We start from the raw sequence: 22136 nt of genomic DNA, 5'->3' as shown, positions 1-22136 counted from the left end.
GTTTTATGTGTCTGTTTGTCTTTCTGTGTGATTAATGTTCGCTCTTTCACGAGCCTCGATCTTGTATACAAAAAAAAAAAAAAAAAAAAAAAAAGGCTTGAGCTTGCACCAATCGATTTTTTTGTTAATCGATCTATTAAATCATAATGTCCAATTTTCACTTAAATACGGACACATATCCCCCTCCGTACTCATTAAAAGAATAAACATCCGTCAGTTCCGGTTATAACTTTGTGGAAGTAAAAGGGGCATCGTGTGTTTTAATTTGTAAAGCAGTACAATAGACATTTCGCTTTATTAAATTATCATTAATTTTACCAATCTGTTACCTTTATTCGAAAAACAGTCACTTAAGGGATTGAAGGTCTTTTATCGTTCAAAATGGACACCTAGGACTGATTCCGAATATGAAGTTGAAAAATTAACGTTTTGAAATACGCTGATGACGTCATAATTTTAAAACGCGAAGTTTTTTTAATTTTAAGGTGTGCTGTAGTTGCTCTGAGACGTACTGATTCCGAATGTCTTTGGTTTTGCTCTGCGATGAGTAGTTCTCGAGTTATAAGAGGACAAACAAACAAACAAACATACTTTACTGCTTTATATATATTTATATATATATATATTTATATATATATATTTATATATATATATTTATATATATATATTTTTATATATATATATATATATATATATATATATATATATATATATATATATATATATATATATATATATATATATATAGTATATACAGTCACGTGAAAAAGTAAGTACACCCCATGTAAAGTTTTGACTTTTTCAACATATTTCAACATACAGCTATTTGATCTTCATTTCAACAATATTGATAGATAAAGGTGATATAATATAACAAATATCATGAAACATTTACATTTTGTAGTCCATTGTATAATTTAAATAAACATGAATGCAAATTTCACATGTGGAAAAAGTAAGTACACCCCTACATTTATCACTACTTCAAATACCTAAAATTAGAATCAGGTGCACCAGCTCAGGTGCAAATGATTAGAACATCATCAGAGAGGATCTTGGAGGAACCTGTCTTATTTAAACCTGACATTTAGTTTGGTTTGCTCTTTGTTGTTGAAGTGTGTGGCGTCACCATGCCGAGATCAAAAGAGCTCTCTGAGGTCTTCAGAAAGAAGGTTATAGATGCCTACGAGTCTGGGAAGGGATTTAAAAAGATCTCCAAACAATTTGAAATCAATCATTCGACTGTCCGGAAGATCATCTGCAAGTGGAGAAGATTCCAAACAACTGCCAACTTGTTCAGGCCAGGCCGCCCCAGCAAGTTCAGCCAAAGAGCAGACCGCAAGGTGCTGAAAGAAGTCTCTAAGAACCCCAGAATGTCATCATGGGACTGACAGGTAGCTCTTGCCACTGTTGATGTCAAAGTGCACGAGTCTATCATTAGAAAGAGGCTGCACAAATTTGATCTACATGGGAGGTGTGCCAGGAGGAAACCTTGCTGTCCAGATAGAACATCAGGGCAAGCTAAAGTTTGCCAATGAACACCAAGGCAAAGACCAGCACTTCTGGAACAATGTGCTCTGGACAGATGAGTCAAAGGTAGAGCTATTTGGCCACAGTACCAGAAGACATGTTTGGCGAAAACCAAAGACAGCATTTGACCACAAGAACCTGATACCAACTGTAAAGCATGGTGGTGGAAATATTATGGTTTGGGGCAACTTTGCCGCATCAGGGCTTGGGCCGCTCACCATCATAGAATCCACTATGCATTCTTCATTGTACCAGAGGGTGCTTGAGGATAATGTGAGGCCATCTGTCGGACAGTTGAAGCTCAACTGAAGGTGGACCTTGCAACATGACAATGACCCTAAACATCTATCTATAATTCCAGTAATCTCTGTGTGTATGTTTGTATGTTTGTATGTTTGTATGTTTGTATGTTTGTATGTTTGTATGTCTGTATGTCTGTGACCACTGTTTCTCGACAACCACGGGTCCGATATACTTTAAACTTGCCAGGTATATTGCTGGGGACCCGAGGATGTGCCTTTTCAAGGTTTCATATTAATCGGAGAAGTAGTTACCGAGCTATGTCCAAAAAACGATTCAACCAATCAGAGAGCAGCGAGCTATCACGTGTGCCGAACGTGGCGAACAGACTCTGCTCGGACGGCACATTTGAGAGCGTATTCATTTATTTCACGTTGGAAAACTATGTTGCCGTTAAACTATGTTTTAAAACTAATTAAAACTAATTTGCGATTCATCGTAACTGCGATTTGCGACCTTCCGGACAGTGAAGACTTCACTTCCGGCAGCCAATCACAGAACGCGTTGTTGCGTAGGCGTGGCCGATGTGAGAGCGAGCCGAGCCGAGCGCGTGCGCCATTACGGTCGTAATTCGATTTCTTCCGGAGAAAATAATAATTTCTCGATTTCTTATGCGCATTATTTCTCCCAATTCAGTCAGAGCGAAGGGCGGAAGCGAAGAGCGTTGTTTTTTTTGTTTACGGGCGTACGGGCGTACGGGCGGGGTAGAGCGTACGGGTAGCGTTTTTTTTTTTTTTTTTGGCAAGGAACGGGCACCCACGTACGGGCATGCCCTAGTACCAGTAAATCCACCAAGGAATGGCTGAAAAGAAAGAAATGGAGGGTTCTGGAATGGCAAAGTCAAAGCCCAGATCTAAATCCCATCGAGATGTTGTGGGGGGATTTGAAACGAGCTGTGCATGCAAGAAACCCCTCAAGCATCACACAGCTGAAAGAATACTGCATGGAGGAGTGGGCAAAAATTTCTCCCAGTCGATGTCAGAGACTGGTAGACAGTTATAAGAAATGCCTACTTGAGGTTGTTTCTGCCAAATGGGGCAATACCACCTATTAGAGTCAAGGGTGTACTTACTTTTTCCACATGCGAAATTTGCATTTATGTTTATTTAAATTATACAATGGACTACAAAATGTAAATGTTTCATGATATTTGTTATATTATATCACCTTTATCTGTCAATATTGTTGAAATGAAGATCAAATAGCTGTATGTTGAAATATGTTGAAAAAGTCAAAACTTTACATGGGGTGTACATACTTTTTCACATGACTGTATGGGCCATGCTCGGCTGGCATGTGTATGGCAAAGCATCTTTCTTTGGTGAAATGAGTGAATTGTGACAAATGTTTGGCATGGGTAATCAGAGGGTTAGATGTAAATTTAAGGGTGAATTTTGAAATGCTATGGTGGTCACTGCACAGTGACACGATTATTGATCCAGGTGTGCTAGACCAGAGTGTTGGAGGCTGGAATAAAAATTCATAGGTTAGCAAGACACAGCCTTCAACTGGTTGCGGGGGCGACTGCGCCACTATTTGGGACGTGGGATCATGGGGATGGAGTTGGGGGTCTGAGGGCCAACGTGATGCTGTGCGTGTCCGAGGTGTGTGGACCATGTCTTCTGGGTTGGTCTCCTGGTGGAGCATGGCTGTCGACTGGACCTTGGTGTGGTCAAGTGTAGGTGGGCACTGGGGGCTGCATGTGGTCAGAATGGGGGATGATGTGGAGGTGCAGGGGACGTGGCTGTTGGGATGCCACGCACTGCGACCGTGCCCCCCAGGTCCGAGGCCTTGGGAATGGCGGTGTAGGCGGCAGGTGCTCACCGCATTGGCCAGGTGGGGCTGGTGCAGCTGTGTTCCTCGCAGGGGGGCCGAAGGATGGATGGTGGGTCGCACCCTTATGGACACTCATGGGCTATGTTGGCGTTTTGACTGCTCACCTTGTCCTGATGACCCTTGCACGGTAGAGGTGCGGAGCTGTCGTAGCCACAAGTAGTTGTTTAGAACGGTTCACCGTTGGATGCGGACGCACATACCTGCCAGTGTAGTGTAGACAAAAGAGAAATTTGGAAGAATTTGATTGGCTCAATGATAAATTTTGGGATTTTGAGGGTGGATGGCACTTTGGGTCTGAGCAACCTGCAACTACCTGCATTTGAGGTGAGTGTTTTGATGTGTACTGTCCCAGGCTTCAGGACTTGCTGATGGAAATTTGGGGACATGTAATTTGGAGTTGGGGGCGGGTGAGAGTGATGACAGGGTCGGTGAGGGAGATGGAATGTGTGCCACAGAGTTTTGTGGGTGGCGTTTATGTTAGTGTTGTGGTCATGTGTTTTCATGTGGTCGTGAGGGTGGAGATAATGGAGAGTGAGTGGTGATTATTGTGATTATTGCGTTTTGAAAATGTGCAATGGTAAAATGTGAACTGGGGATTTCACATGAAGCAGGCCATGGCAACTTTTTGTAACACCATCTTTGGAAATGTGTTGAGAATTGAATGGCAGCGGGGGAGGAAATGTGTTTTGGGATCTTGTGGGTGGGAAAGGTGTGTGTGCCCGCAGGTACAGATCAAGGTCGGAGGAGCGATGCCTGCGACCCCCTTCTGTAGCAATTACCCCTGGCAGCCAGTGGTATCTGGAAATTGGAGCTCGTCGGTGGAGGGTCTGGTTGGGCGCCGTGGGGTAAAGGAGACCCCCGGCTACCCGTGGAGCTGCGCGGAAGCAGGAGGCAACGGAGCCTGGTGTGTGGAGACCCTCACCGGCGAGGTAACGGCGGAAAGGGCTGTTGGGCTGTCACGGGGCCAAGAGGTAAAGGGGGGGGGGGGGCGGCAATGTACTTGTGAGTCGGTTGACTTGTGTTTGGGACTGCGGGCATCACAGCCTGAAGCGCCCCCACCGTCTTGTTGTGCGGTACCTCCCCGCTGCCTCGTTGAGAAATGAAATGCACACACGATTGACATCAATGCCATGGTCCTGCAGGGGGATGAAATAAGTGCTTTGTTGACTTTTGAAATGCCTTGATGAGTTTTGGAATGAGAATGAGTGGATAAGGGGTTCATGTTGCATGAATGTGGGCGAAATCCACTGAGCCATGTCACTCACCTGTAACACCTGGACAGGGCCCGTGGAAATTTATGGGTACATTGGGATGGTCCCGCAGGTAAGGTTGCGTCTTGTGGCATCCACCGGGGGACGCGGTCTGTAGACCGGGGTTGTATAAATGTTCATAAAGTTGTGAATTTTTGTAAGCTTGGTAAGTTTTGTGGTTAAGGTAGGTTTTGCGTGTTGTTTGTTTCCTCCCTCCGCAGGAACGACCTGAATCATTGTAAATATTTGATTGCATGATTGTTAAGGGGATTAGCATGTTAAGGATAATAGGTAGGAAGTCCGACTCACTTACCACAGCCCTCCTGCTTTATTTCGTAGGTTAATTAAGTGTGAGACAGTAAGTGTTAAGAATGGAATGGTAGCGCCTGCAGTGAACCGAGCAGGAGCTACGGTTCCAGGGGGTGGGGGGGCTGTGTTATGTCGGGAGGGTAGAGCAATATCTAGAGTCAGGTAGATCTGAATAGGTAACATGCTTCGTCTGTCGCGATCAGGAATCTGCCCTGTAATAAGTTCTGTGTGTAGTCCGGTTTGTCGGTTAAGGAGTATACCTGTGAACATACCAGGATGTTCGTGTGATAGGTAGTTGTAGGGATTAAAGATAACAGCCTTGTGTGTCACACTGGTAATCAAACCTTTGTCCCTTATGGCAATGCACACCAACATAAACACTTAGATAGGCCCTTAGTGCAACATTAAATAATTCCCTTTCCCTTACCACAACGACTTTGGAAGACGGGCAGGAAGCCAGATCGGGGCACCGCCGATGGTGGCTGCCGCTAGCTGCACCACCTGTTCGCATAGCAACATCGCATGGGAGGGGCTGTGACCATGCCACAGGGAGGCCTGTGATTGGTTGGCGCGGAAGGCGCGAACCTCAGCCAATCAGCGCCGGAGGCACGAGGCCGCAACTGAGGAGGAGGGGATTCATTGGAGGAAAGATGCTGGAAAGTTCGGGGAACGATGAGAAGCTTCGGTCTGACGTCACCAGGCGAAGTGATATAAAGGGGTGCTGCACCGATTCGGGAGCTTTTTCTCAGAGATGACATTTTAGCGAGCTCTCTTTGCCAGGTTCGTGCTTGACTTGGATCGTGCTTCACGCTGCGCTTGGCTTGGATTCCTGTTGGCTCTGTTCCTCTCCCCGACGCGGTTCTCTCTTCCTGCAATCTCTCCGTTCCTGTCTCTTTGTGCCTCGTGTTGGAGATCGACCTTGTGTGGAGCTCGCTAGCCTGCGTTGGACGCGTGGTGCTTTTGGTGCGTTGGACGCATGGTGCTTTTGGATTGGTGCTCGGAGGCGGACGGAGGGAGCCGCGTGGGACGACGACGGACAAGACTACAGACGAGATAAGGCTGCACTCACACCCAGCATTTACACATACACAACGTTTTCTTTTATTAATTCATTTTCCCTTGTTCGTTTCTGAAGTCGGTATGTGGGATCCCAATTTAGAAATTAGATTTATCATCGCGGTTCCCTGTCCCGATCCTGATTGCAAATAAACCCTTGTAATATTTAACATTCCCTGCAAATCTTGTGTCCGTTTGAGTTCGTTCCCCTTCCACAGTTACGCGCTTTTACCGCTTCTTCCTCTTCCCCTCTTCTTTCCGCGCTACATAAGTAAAATCCGTGTTTGATCGTCGCCTCCAGTAGATCCGTTGGGTCCATCCGCGGTCCCTGGTATTAACCTGGAGGGATTCGCACGACAATATATATAAGCAGACACTTGGGGGCATTTCCCTTAGCGAGAAAAAGCCGAAGAGAGTCAAAATATGACAACAGGGACCAAATTGAAATTTTTATATGGGTAGAAAGAGTAACTTCTCTAGATTATTATGCACAAAAACATTTTTCCAAGAAACAACAGAAAAGTTGTGAAATTCGACGAAGAATCTATAATGTCATTCTCAATATGTGCTCAGAAAGCCACGATTCCTCGGTCAAAAAGATATGAAGATCACGAAATCACATCGTAATGCGAAGAAGATCCCTGACATGTATGAATGAAAAGCTATACGTGTGCACATTCTTTGTGCATGTGAACTGTCTTGTGAACTTTGAACCTAATTATCTCCATTGTTTAAACAAAAATATAATTGTCATTAAAATACCATAACTTCGCTAATTTTCATCCAATTAACAAAATATATATATATCAAATGAAAGCGAAAAGCATGGGGAATCAGATAATATCAAAAATCTCAATTTTGATTTTTGCCCCCAAGTGTCTGCTTTTGCCAGAGCCAGTCACTTATATGTATGAATATATATACAGACTTGGCATTTAATATGGAATATATATTTTTTCTTGACTTGGGTTTACTTTCTTAATTCAGTATATCAATCTGGTGAGTTTCTTTTACACTTTGGTGATTTATTTGTTAAAAGAACCATGTCACTGATTGTCGCAGAAAGAAGTCAACAACAGGATTATATCACAGGTGGCGTGGCAAACTGTACGGACAGGTGCATTTGATGATTGGCTTCACAGTCGGGTATACAAGGGTTGTTGCGTTCTGTATTAGTGGAAAACAACTGCTGCACGTCTCCAAACGTTATTGCCGCTTCCTCTGGAGATGGTCCGTCAACTCGACAATGCTGTTTGTCATGGAGCGGTGGCTTTACAAAATTACGGCATGAAACAGCGTGCTATTGCTCGGCAGTAGGGCATCACTCAAGGTCAGGTGTCAAAGATCCTGAAACGAAATGCTCAGAGGGGTGTCCCGACTCCAATACCGAGGCCAGGACGTCCCCACAGAACCACAAGGAGGCATCATCGCCAGCTGCACCGGTTAGTCCGCAATGGCCGTACCAAGTCAGCTAATCGGCTTAGGGCTGAGTGGCAGCAAATGACAAATGTGCCTGTATCCAGAAGGCTAGTCAACCAACGACTGGTTCAAGCAGGCTATCGTGCCAGGCGTCCCCTGAGAAAGCCACGCCTGACCAGACAACACTGCCAGCGCCGATTGCAGTGGGCCAGAGAGCACCGTCAATGGCAGCCAGGACACTGGAATCACGTGATCTTCAGTGACGAGTCTAGATTTCTGGTCTATCGTCAAGGTGGCCGCGTCCGAGTGCACAGACAAGTGCATGAAGCCTACAACAAAGATTGTATAGTGCCAAGAGTCAAAGCTGGAGGTGGTGGGGTGACCGTTTCGGCTGCTTTTCATGCAGGGGGCAAAACTGACCTGGTTGTTCTGAATGGAAACCTGAACCAGTTCAAGTACAGGGCCATTCTGGAAGAAACATTGCTTCCATTTGCTCGTGCAGCCTTTCGAGGAAACTTTGTCTTCCAAGATGACAATGCACGGCCTCATCGTGCTCGCATGATCCAACACTTTCTTGCTGACCGTGGTGTAGAGCATATGGAGTGGCCTGCCATGTCCCCGGATATTAATCCGATAGAGAACTTGTGGGCAGAATTAACGCATCAAATCGACCACTTGGACCAGCAGCCGACCTCTGTGCGTGAATTGCAGCAGGCTATTGTCACTGCATGGCAAGCGATTCCTGTCCAAACCTTGGCAAATCTCGGGAACAGCATGCCTCAACGTGTGCATGCTCTCCTGAATGCTCGTGGGGGTTACACGAAGTACTGAACTGTAATTTTACTGTTCGTAATCCCAGTCGTAATTGAACTTTTGTTTTTGTTAAAAAAAAATTTGGCTAATGTGCAAAATAAAGAGATACTTCTGGAAAACGTACAGAAGTTTAACAGTGCTGTCCATGAATTGAGTTCGATCTCAGTTTACATCACTTTCAAGAATTCATTTATTTGTTTCGAAATGTCAAATGTGGTTTTTGTTTCTTTTAAAGGTCACATTAACAAAATCTCGAATAATTTCAACATAATTCCAATGAACTTTTGGTTCTAAGACATCTTGAAAAGTAAGTTCAGCCCCACCAAAAAAAAATTCCATATTAAATGCCAAGTCTGTATGTATATATATATACAGTCACGTGAAAAAGTAAGTACACCCCATGTAAAGTTTTGACTTTTTCAACATATTTCAACATACAGCTATTTGATCTTCATTTCAACAATATTGAGAGATAAAGGTGATATAATATAACAAATATCATGAAACATCTACATTTTGTAGTCCATTGTATAATTTAAATAAACATAAATGCAAATTTTGCATGTGGAAAAAGTAAGTACACCCCTACATTTATCACTACTTCAAATAACTAAAATTAGAATCAGGTGCACCAGCTCAGGTGCAAATGATTAGAACATCGTTAGAGAGGATCTTGGAGGAACCTGTCTTATTTAAACCTCAGACATTTAGTTTGGTTTGCTCTTTGTTGTTGAAGTGTGTGGCGTCACCATGCCTAGATTAAAAGAGCTCTCTGAGGCCTTCAGAAAGAAGGTTATAGATGCATATGAGTCTGGGAAGGGATTTAAAAAGATCTCCAAACAATTTGAAATCAATCATTCGACTGTCCGGAAGATCATCTACAAGTGGAGAAGATTCCAAACAACTGCCAACTGGTTCAGGCCAGGCTGCCCCAGCAAGTTCAGCCTGAGAGAAGACCGCAAGATGCTGAAAGAAGTCTCTAAGAACCCCCAGAATGTCATCACGGGACCTACAGGTAGCTCTTGCCACTGTTGATGTCAAAGTGCACGAGTCTACCATGAGAAAGAGGCTGCACAAATTTGATCTACATTGGAGGTGTGCCAGGAGGAAACATTTGCTGTCCAGAAAGAACATCAGGGCAAGACTAAAGTTTGCCAATGAACACCTAGGTGAAGACCAGCACTTCTGGAACAATGTGCTCTGGGCAGATGAGTGAAAGGTAGAGCTATTTGGCCACAGTACCAGAAGACATGTTTGGCGAAAACCAAAGACAGCATTTGACCACAAGAACCTGATACCAACTGGAAAGCATGGTGGTGGAAATATTATGGTTTGGTGCAGCCTTGCTGCATCAGGGCCTGGGCAGCTCACCGTCATAGAATCCACTATGAATTCTTCATTGTACCAGAGGGTGCTTGACGATAATGTGAGGTCATCTCTGTCGGAAAGGTGAAGCTCAACCGAAGGTGGACCTTGCAACATGACAATGACCCGAAACATACCAGTAAATCCACCAAGGAATGGCTGAAAAGAAAGAAATGGAGGGTTCTGGAATGGCCAAGTCAGAGCCCGGATCTAAATCCCAACGAGATGTTGTGGGGGGATTTGAAACGAGCTGTGCATGCAAGAAACCCCTCAAACATCGCACAGCTGAAATAATTCTGCATGGAGGAGTGGGCAAAAATTTCTCCCAGTCGATGTCAGAGACTGGTAGACAGTTATAAGAAACGCCTACTTGAGGTTGTTTCTGCCAAAGGGGGCAATACCACCTATTGGAGCCAAGGGTGTACTTACTTTTTCCACATGCGAAATTTGCATTTATGTTTATTTAAATTATACAATGGACTACAAAATGTAAATGTTTCATGATATTTGTTGTATTATATCACCTTTATCTATCAATGTTGTTGAAAAGAAGATCAAATAGCTGTATGTTGAAATATGTTGAAAAAGTCAAAACTTTACATGGGGTGTACTTACTTTTTCACGTGACTGTATGTATGTATGTAATATATATATATATATATATATATATATATATATATATATATATATATATATATATATATATATATATATATATATATATATACATATATATACATATATATATATATATATATATGTATATATATATATATATATATATATGTATGTATATATATGTATATATATGTATATATATATATATATATATATATATATATATATATATATATATATATATATATATATATATATATATATATATATATATGTATATATATATATATATATATATATATATATATATATATATATATATATATATATATGTATGTATGTATATATATATATATATATATATATATATATATATATATATATATATATATATATATATATATATATATATATATATATACATGTATATATATATACATATATATATATATATATATATATATATATTGTTGCGGTTTTGAATCTGTCAAGTGAGAGTAATAAAGGTAAAAGTCTGTCCCACATAGTTAGTCACACAAGCAACATGTAGCCTCGCGATAGTATCGTTATGTCTTAGTATTTGTGAGCTTAGTTCCTCTCCTTTATTAATTCTGCGTGGAGTAGGAGCCAGGAAAATAGGCTTCAATGTCCCAATATGGTTATCGTTATTGGAGCACTCCGCCACTGGTAGTTTGTCGGCCAGGTGAGGCCGCAGGTAGGCTCTGGGAGCCAGTCAGAGTAGTCGTGAGTAGTGTTCAATGGGGCCCGAGGATCCAGGAGAAGGACCCGGGTAGCCCACTGCCAGAGAGGGCATCAGAGGGGTAAAGAGCGAGGGAGGGCCTTCCCCAGTGTAGGGTAGTCGCAGGAGCAGGTAAGCTCGGGTGGCGACTTCAGTGGCGGAGGTGCGCAGGTAGTTGGACCTGCTAGTGGAGCCACACGAGCCTGCCCCGAAATTGTGCAAGGGCACAGTAAGAAAAATTGGGGGGTGAGACCCAAATTCAGGGGCACCGCAGAGTGGTCAATGGGAATCTGGTTTTTAGAACCACATAGTTTAAAGATGGCCGATTGGCAGGGCATGACCCCGGGTAGTTTAAGTGAGTTAATGTCAGTTAGAGTAGTTAGGATGAGAGCAATTCCCTTCGCCACATCCACATCCATTCACCAAGGGAAACGGAACACCACACCAGGGCTTTGTAAATGATTTGAGTGAGTAAGACGCATCACGACGTAGAGTGACATTGTGTTGGTTCCATCTCTTCCTTCCTGGGAGGCATTGGAAGACTAATGTGGAACTAGAGGGGGATAGAAGAGACAAAACGTAGTGATGAAATTTGTAAATACAAGGAAGGGCCAGGGTAGTGTAGCCGACGTTGGGGGGGTACAGACGGTTAGAGACGAGTCTGCTCTGCTCGCTCCTCCGCGCCCCTCGCGTTGCATTACCTTGTGTTGATGTGTACCTTTGCGCCCTTTCTGCTTTGCTGACCGTGCTTTGTCTCTCCCCCCACCCCGGACCCACTTTGGAGGAGTTGTGCAGCAACATCGAACTGTGCAGCTGCGCTTGCTGCACATGTGCAGCACCCTGCTGCACTTTTCTACACCTGTGCAGATGAACTGCGCAGCACTTTGCTGCCGTTTCATTGGTTATAACTTTGCTGCCACAGACACTTTGCTGCACATCATCACATTACACATTATGGACCACAGGTTTTGTGGCCTTACACTTTTGCTGTGCAGTACTTTGCTGCAAACTCACCTTGCATCTTCGGACCACTGGTTTTGAGTGGCATCAATGTCACGCAGTTGGACCATATAGGGTTGGCCCTGCTGACAAATCCAATAAAACGAACATGTGTTTTGTACGTTTTTATTATTGGTGTGCTGGGAAAGAAGAACTGTAAGTTTTATTGCACACGGAAGATGCAGGAAGACAGAAGATGCCAGACCAGCAGCAAATGTGAACTGTGATTAGATGACTGTGTATTTGTGCATTGCTGTGTTTTTCTCCCCTCCAACTTCTTTTCAAAAAGGACAGGTCCTGGGTCATAGAACTGTAAATAAGTTAGATTGTGATTGTATATAAATTGCTGCCCACCGGCTCTATGTTTAGTTTGAAAATAATTCCGCAATTCGGTTAATTGTGGGTGCGAGTCTGTTAGTTAGCTACTCAACGCAGTAGGTGGGACATATTTAGTGTCGTAAAACTGTCGCACACATGGGTTAGAATAAATGTTAGGGGGAACCACATCCAAGTGTCACACGTAATTAAAAGTTAGTCCGAAGTCTTTCTCAAAACCGGTCGTTCCAGTAGGTTCGACTCGGGGACGGGTCTGACGAGGGAGGGGGGCAGTGTTGCGGTTTTGAGTCTGTCAAGTGAGAGTAATAAAGGTTAAAGTCTGTCCCCCATAGTTAGTCACACAAGCAACATGTAGCCTCGCGATAGTATAGTTATGTCTTAGTATTTGTGAGCATAGTTCCTCTCCTTTGTTAATTCTGCGTGGAGTAGGAGCCAGGAAAATAGGCCCTACTGCCACCGGTCATCCTACGTCTGTAGCCTCAACCCTTTTTGCGTTAACGTTGGTTCATATTGGGCGAGTTAACACGAGGCAGGCAGAGGAGGATCGGGGCGGAGTCGAGGCGGAGCGGCAGAAGCAATGACGGTAAGCACGAGTCGCCAATCAGAGCTCGAGGGTGGTGGCGTCAGAGGGCGTGGTGAGAAGAGTCTGGTGAGTTCCAGAAGGTTCGGGGGGGGGCGTAGCTATAAACACCCGCTGCGCAAAGCCCTCGACAGGACTTGCATCGGAGGGCTAAGAGGACTTGACTTGCTGCGAGAGAGAGAGAGATAACAGGACTCGCGTTGTACTGCCTGATGAACTTGACCATTGCACGAGAATGCGCACGCTAACCAACACCAAGTGAATTGAAGAAGAGGAGTTGGTCGGTACATATACGCGGGCGCAGCCAGGCGCGTTTATATCGAAATAGCGCATTTTCAGCCGCGCGAGTGAACGAGGCTGAGTAACCGCCAGCCGCGCTAAAGTCTACCCTCTACCGTTTCGCCCCGATCATCCCTTTGTACGAGAGACGCGCTACGAGTCCCTGCCTTCGCCTGCTACCATCTTCGCGGGACGTGCCGTGGACCGTGGAGAGCTGGACGAGGACCATCCCTGGACGCGTTGGGGAACACCTGCCCATCTGCAATCCCCTGTGTGAGTGTGAGTGAGACGGGCCCGTTGTCCCAGAGATAAGTTAAGACTGTTTAAGGATTGCTCTGTGTCTCTTCATCCTTGAACTGTATATACGTGTGGGAAAAACTAAACCCTTGTTCTTTCTTTCTGATTTGATCGTTCCTGTGGTTTCCTCAATTGACTAAGCGTGGCACGAATAAGATCGCTCCAATCGGGTTCCACTGAGTAAGACTGCGCAGACCACGTGTACGCAATCCGCTCGGCGTACTAACATCACACGTGGTTCGTGCGAGGCTTGTTTCCTCGCTCCCAGGGTAGCGCGGGGACTTAGGTACGAGCGAGAAAGTAGTCCCGAAACCCTACGCCGCATGTGTCCGGGAGGGACGTAATAAGTCTCGGTTCCGCCAGGCCAGTAAAGACAAGGGGATTAATCCCCCCTTGATAAGGGGAAGAAGGCCGGCGTGGAGAACCACAACAATTATATATATATATATATATATATATATATATATATATATATATATTGTTGCGGATATGAGGATTGCATTTTTTTTTGATTGTGTGTATTGTAGTGGTAAATTGTTGTGTAACATTGGTTGGATATGGCCCCTCCTGCCTCTAGAGTTGTGTAAAGGTAAAAAGGGCGTCTCGGTAGTTATTCCATGAAACACCACATTGAAGGACCCGATAAAACCCTTGTTCAGTAGCTTATATCTTATTATGTGTTTTAGAGTAAGGCCTTGTCTTCCATTAGAATGACACTCCATTGCACCGAATCAATTAAGAATAGCTCCCCTTCAATACTTCCATTTCCCAGCCAAACTCTCCATCTGCGGGTAAAGCAGTTCACAAGCGTGGGGTGCATGCCCTCTCATTTCGCTGCTATAGTGAATATGTGCTCCGTGCTCTGTTTGAACAGGAGGGGGCGGGGGCGCCAGGGAGAGGCAAGCCCAGGGCGCGCCACGAAGGGCGGGGCTGTTCAGCCCCATGCCCAAATAAGGAAACAAGCCCGTGGCTCGCCACGAGGGGCGTGCCGTCGGCGCCATGCCCAAATAAGGAGACAAGCCCGTGGGATTACCATACAAGGTCACGAAACAGAGCACGGGGGGGGGGGGGGGGAGGGCGGTACCGAAACCGAGGGGGGCGTGTCAGACCCGCGCTGAAGGTTTGGACAGAAGGGTGCGACGATCGCTGGGACAAGCTACACCAGAGATACGGCAGATAAGTCCAGGTGCGTAAGAGGGTTGGCAGTCCACCGGGAGAGAGTTCAGAGTAGCACCGGAGTTGCGTGAGAGATACAAAAAGCCTTTGACAAAGAGCCGCTTCAACCAGCCCCGTTTCAACCAGCCGAGTGACCCTGCCGGCGTGCACTGTAAAGCCGAATACAAGGAGCTGCCGGCTCCCCGCTTCGCGCCCGGAGTGGACCCGCTCGCTGTGCCCTGTGATCCCACCTGCTCATCCCTCCAAACGATTCCTACCCTTCCATCCATTTGCGTACGTGAGTTTGTTTTGTTCGTGCTGTCCTGGGTAGGTAATTAAGTCCGTATAAGCTAGTAATTTTCACTGTATCACCTGCGTTTTCATGTCCCCTGTAAATAATCGTGACTGCTCTTTTTGCTTATGTGTGTGTAAATAATAAACCCCGTTACTCTTCTGTACGTCTTCTTCTTCTTCCTCTTTGCATTCGTCGTCTTAGTCTTTTCCACATTGAATATCTGTGGCGCGATACGGCCAACGTTTGGGTGAATCGGGTTTAGTCGGGGAACAACTGTTCGGCCGCGGTGCCTTCGCTCGGCAAACAACATCCTTATCCGCGGACCGTAACAATATATATATATATATATATATATATATACACACACACACACACACACACACACACACACACACACACACACACACACACACACACACACACACACACACACACACACACACACACACATATATTCCAGCAAGGTGCCCATGCTATGCACGGGTGGGAGCCCGAATGTATACAGACAATGCGGAAGCGGCAAATGGCAAACCATCTACCCTTATATAAAATACCGTGTGTATTTGTCTGTCCCCCTTCATAAGGACGATTTGACTCGGGGTTTAAAGGTCAATCTTTTAACACGACTGTGTGTTCACTGCAGTGTATTTTTGAGGATAAAAAATACTCGAAATACATTTTCCATGAAAGTCTTTTCTTTTAAAATTGCTGATGGTGGCTTGCAAACCAAGCCTCAAGGCGTCAGGTGGACAGGTATGTGGACAGGTATTAAAATAATAATCAAGAAATAGGGACAGTTTGGAGAAACTTTTTATCCCATTTTTTTTTTCATTGGCACCATAGTTTATATTATGGGTGCATATTATGTGCATCCATCCGAGCTATCAATTTAGCAATAAGTTGGAAACTCAGGATTGATTCTTGATTATTATTTTTTTGTATTAGTGACGGTCCCTATTCACCCGTAAAACGGGGTGAATAGGGACAGCCATATAAATCCTATTTATTCCTATTTAACCCATATATGGGGTTAATAGGGACTATAAGTTGCTTTTAAAAAAAACAAGAGAACACTTTCAACCCAAATATCAACAAATCAGTATGGTTTTCAATTTTCAGCGAAAAAAGTTTCCGAACTTTTTTTCAGTTTGTGTCCCTATTCACCTTGCTGTCCCGATTCACCCCATTTTACGGTACTTGTCGAATTATGACGTCATAATGAAGGCACCAATGACATCATCATTAACATATCCTATTCCACTTAGGGAGTACATGGCAATGAACTATGTTTCAATTTCTCCTACTGAGCGGTTTCGGGGATTATAGAGGTGAAAAGTTTTTCCAAGATGGCGTCCGTTCCACGTGATCTATGACATCATAATTATCAGTAAAAAAAATCTACAGAAGGAGGCACCCCTATGGTGCAGAATTTCGTGTCAATCGGACCAACGCTTGCTGAGAAAATGAATTTTTAAAATGCAGACATGTCCATACGTACGCCATACGCACGTACAAACATACATATACCACACATACACCATACATACGTACACACATGCATATGCCACACGTAAGCATTCAACCAATCGCTTAACCCCGCATTTCGCTTTGTGAGCGCAGTGTAATTAATCTGCAAAGTTCAGACTGGCTTTTCAGATGGATCCTTACAATCAAGGACCTTGAGATTGAAGGGTTCGGTGATATTGAAGGGCTCGGTGTTCATCCCTCAGATGGATGTCAAACAGGGCATCCCAGGGATAGAAGTACGTGGATAGAAGGACGTGGAGAGAAGCACGTGGACAGAAGCACACGACAGAAGCACGCACACGTGGAGAAAAGGAAATAAATGTTTTTTTTTGTTATTGTTTTTTGGGGGATTTAAAACGTTAGACAAAGAGTAGATGTTCGGGGAAGTTTGGGGGAGAAGAGAAAAATGTAAGAAACAAGCAATACAGTGAAGGAAAGAACTTAAATTAACAAAACACCGACGGGGGAAGCCACAGGTTACAAGGCCATGCACGCGGAGTGAACAGAAAACGATTAATTAATTACAAGTTACACGAATTACAAACCAAAACGAACTATAAACACACAATAACGTATACACAATGAAATAACGATTGGAAATTTGACAAACACACAAATGGAAAAATACTTAAACTTTTGATGCCATGGAGAGATCAAAAGTCACCCCTCGCTCGAGAAACCGGAAACGGAAGTGACATCTGCTGGCATTAGTTCGTGGATGTTGAAGATCCCATGGTGTCCTTCGTGAAGAGTAGGCGAGCAATCGGCCGGGCCTCCCTCAAGGGGCAGGCAGCCAATCACGGAGGCAGTGCAGGAAAAGGTGGTCCCACAGTACATAGGAAGGGCCAGCGGACCTTGGGTGAACGGTGGTTCTTCAGGAAAATAACGCATCTCTCGCCTTACCTCTGCTTGGCCGCCATATTTTCTCTCCTGGTGTTCCACCGCATCTTCTTCTTCTGTCATTTTCCACCACATCCTGCCTGTCCCGAGCAGCACTTTGCCTGTTCCCCAGTGACCTGCACACACCAATTGCTGTGTGCCATCCAAGACCTCGTTTGTCCCATTGTTCTTCATATTGAATCGGTATCGTCAGCGCCTAAGTGGGGTATATTTATTATTCATTCGATTGTACATTCATTTGCGTGTCCCCATTTCCCTGTTTGTGTCTTTCTGCTTCACTTGGACTCTTCTGAACTGCTCATCCCATCCACCTTTCTCTTCATATTCTTTATAAAATAGATCTTTAAAAAGGTAAGAAACGTGTTCAATCCATCTGCCTCCTGTGCATATTGCCATTAAGAGTAGATTAATTAACATGAATGCAGTACATAAACTGCGGAGGCATTCAGTACATCCACAGAGGCATTCACTAGATCCGCGGAGGCATTCAGTACATCCGCATCAGCATTCAGTACATCCGCATCAGCATTCAGTACATCCGCAGAGGCATTCAGTACATCCGCAGAGGCATTCAGTACATCCGCAGAGGCATTCAGTACATCCGCAGAGGCATTCAGTACATCCGCAGAGGCATTCAGTACATCCGCAGAGGCATTCAGTACATCCGCAGAGGCATTCAGTACATCCGCAGAGGTATTCAGTACATCCGCAGAGGCATTCAGTACATCCGCAGAGGTATTCAGTACATCCGCAGAGGTATTCAGTACATCCGCAGAGGCATTCAGTACATCCGCAGAGGTATTCAGTACATCCGCAGAGGCATTCAGTACATCCGCAGAGGTATTCAGTACATCCGCAGAGGTATTCAGTACATACGCAGAGGCATTCAGTACATCCGCAGAGGCATTCAGTACATCCGCAGAGGCGTTCAGTACATCCGCAGAGGTATTCAGTACATCCGCAGAGGTATTCAGTACATCCGCAGAGGTATTCAGTACATCCGCAGAGGCATTCAGTACATCCGCAGAGGTATTCAGTATATCTGCAGAGGCATTCAGTACATCCGCAGAGGCATTCAGTACATGTGCGGAGACATTCAGTGCATTGCAGAGACATTCAGTACATCCGCAGAGGGATTCAGTACATGTGCGGAGACATTCAGTACATCTGCAGAGGTATTCAGTACATGTGCGGAGACATTCAGTACATCTGCAGAGGTATTCAGTACATGTGCGGAGACATTCAGTACATCTGCAGAGGTATTCAGTACATGTGCGGAGACATTCACTACATCTGCAGAGGCATACAGTACATCCGCAGAGGTATTCAGTTCATCCGCAGAGGCATTCAGTACATCCGTGGAGGCATTCATAAGACCTTCGGTGATGAGGCATAACACGTCAGTGAGACTCCATGTCATTTGTCATTGAAGTCATTGGAAGGCAATATGTCATTGAAGAAGAACATAATCCATGTAAACGAAAAGACCAATGATGAATTGCTCAGGAAGAAAGAAGGACACAAGATGCTAATTCATTCATTCAGAGATGGCTATTTGGAGGTTGTGGATGGGAAAGGGGTATATGCAAGTCAATACTCCCTCCAGACAATGTTTGCCTTCTTTGTTGAAGCCTAGTGAGCAGAACCTTTGATGCCATGAAGAAAAAGCTCACAAAGAAAGGCCAAATGCTATCCAATGTCAAGAGCATACAAATGTTGCCGAAAGAGCCTTCCTTGACTGTGTGTGAGGCATAAATCCATTACTGCATCAGCATTTATCAGAACACCAGAAAGGAAATCCAGCAGGTGGTTAATAAGCAGAGGGCTCCAAAATAACAACATCTTTCTCTGCAACTGTGAAATATTTATTGAGGAACCTGAAACCAAGGAGTTGTATTTTATGATTTGGGAAGCTTGAGGTGTGGTGTAGTTGAACAAAATGCCACTTTTAATCACAATCCTCAATGCATGCTAAGTCATAATATTTCATATACTCCAGTTATAAGTGGCCTCTTGCCATTTGATTGCTTCGATATTATGCCAATTAAATATCCAAAGTGATTTACTGCACATCCTACTATGTAGCTGTATTAATCTGTATCTCTTAACACACTATTTAGCTACAATCTGTTTCATGTTAAAGCTAAATTATCAAAACCTTAAAATATGTCCTGATTTTATTTCGCTGCCAGCATCAACCTTTATGCAGATTAAACAAAAAATTGCAATTACTCAAACATGGTATACGTTGTTTGCATTGAAAGGTTAATAGGTACCGTAAAGGTCGAAGGGTACGCAGGAGTCGGAGAACCCGCAGTATAGCGAGGATTTTAGGTCCTTCCTCGGAGGGCAAGGACACCAGGAGAAGGAGGTCAATGAGGGACACAAGCACCAGAATGCCATCTAGAAGATTCCAGGTACATCGAAGGTATGCCTGCTCACCTTGCCAGAAGCCAAGGGCAACCACCTGTGACATAAAATTTTGTTTATTGGTGTGGATGAAGAGGTGGCAGAAAAAGATTTCTCGAAGTGTTTTTTATCCATACTTGTATGTCTGTACGACAGGCCATTTACCAAGTAAACACAAATAAATTGTTAAAGTTTTCAACCAACCCTCCACCCTCTCCCTGAATTAGCAACCAATTATTCCTCTTTCTCTTCTTTTTCATAACTTCCCTCTCCTTCCAAACTTTTCCCATTTTCTCCCTTTTACTCCAATACGACTCTACCCTCATTTCATTTTTCTCTGACAAATCCTCCCCCTTCTTTATTTTAATATCCCAGACCTGACAACCCCTCTCTTTTCCCCTTTCCCAGTATGTACGTAACATGCGGATAGATACAACAAACAACAACAGGCATTTTAAGGCCATTTTCCCTGCAAGAGCGGGGGTTAGCCTTGCGGTCCCCATGACAATCTTCTCCATTTTGCCCTATTTTCTGCATCTCCACTTGTTAACCCCCTTGCCTGCATTTCTTCTTCGACCATCTTTAGCCAAGTCTTTCTCGGTCTTCCCCATCCTCTACTTCCTTCTACATTCATTTCCATCACTCTTCTCAACCAGTCACTTTCATCCTTCCTCAACACATGACCAAACCATCTCAAACTGTTTCTCTTCACAGCATCCACCACAGGCTCTATTCCCATCATCTTTTGCAATTCATAATTTGTCTTCCTCTCTCTCAACGATACTCCACACATCCACCGAACCATTAGCATTTCCACCCTTTCCAGCCTTCGTTGCTGCTCTACGTTCATTACCCATGTCTCACCTTAAATCATAAATCATATGTATGATTCATAATCATAAATCATATGATTATAAATCCGCAGATGATTATATTATTATATTAATGATGATTATTAAATTATTTTTAAATTAAATTAAATTAAATAAAATTATTAAAATTTAATTTAAATTATTTATTTTAATTATTTTTAAAAAAAAATTTTATTTTTTTAATAAAAATTTAATTTTATTTAAAATTTATTATTTAATTATATTTTAATATTATAAATTTTTATCAAATTATTTTATATTATTATAAATATTATATTATAAATATTATTTATTATAATATTATAAATATTATATTATAAATATTATAATATTATCATAAATATATATTTTTTTTTTATATATTATTTTTATATTATATTATAAATAATATAAAATATTATTTTATATATTATAAAATATAAAAATATAAATAGATATATAAACTTTTTTATAAATATAAATAGATATAAATAGATATATATAGATATATATATCTATATATATAGATATATATAGAAATATATATATCTATATATATAAAAATATATATATATATATATATAAATATATATAAATAATATAATATTATATAAAATATATATATATATAAATATAATATATTTATATATTTATATATATAATAATAAATAATATAATAATATAATATATAATATAATATATAATATAATAATATTATATTATTATTATTATTAATTATATTATATAATATAATATATTAATTATATTATATTATATATTAATTAATATTATTTTTATATTATTATTATATAAATATTAAAAATTTATATTATATTATATTATATTATAAATATATATTAATTAATATTAATCATATATTAATTATATAATATATTAATTATATTATTAATAATATTATTATTATTATTATTATAATAATATATAATATAATAAAATATAATATATTTATATATATAATATAATATATATAAATATAATATTATATAAAATATATAAAATATATATAATATAAAATAAATAAATAATAAATATATAAATATATATATATATATATATATATATATATATATATATATATATATATATAAATAGATATATATATAAATAGATATATATAAATAGATATATAAAATATAAAAATAGATATAGATATATATAGATAGATAATAGATATAGATATATATATAAATAGAATATAAATAGATATAAAAATAAAAATATAAATATAAATATAAAAAATAAATATAAAAAT

At 42.0% G+C, this 22136-nt stretch overlaps 1 protein-coding gene across 1 annotated transcript in view; it reads right to left on the bottom strand.

The window, feature by feature from the left end:
• LOC137419146 (voltage-dependent T-type calcium channel subunit alpha-1G) overlaps positions 1-22136 on the bottom strand; it is a 640444-nt gene that overhangs the window by 160553 nt on the left and 457755 nt on the right. The window contains 1 exon segment of the mRNA XM_078768309.1: positions 19880-20070. Within this exon segment, the coding sequence (XP_078624435.1) occupies positions 19880-20070 (191 nt within the window).

This window comes from Myxine glutinosa, chromosome 1, assembly GCF_964187855.1.
Source record: "Myxine glutinosa chromosome 1, kmMyxGlut1.1, whole genome shotgun sequence".
In the NCBI taxonomy this organism is placed as follows: Eukaryota; Metazoa; Chordata; class Myxini; order Myxiniformes; family Myxinidae; genus Myxine; species Myxine glutinosa.
The sequence above is the reverse complement of the archived record's forward strand: the minus strand, read 5'-3'. Positions and strand labels throughout refer to the sequence as shown.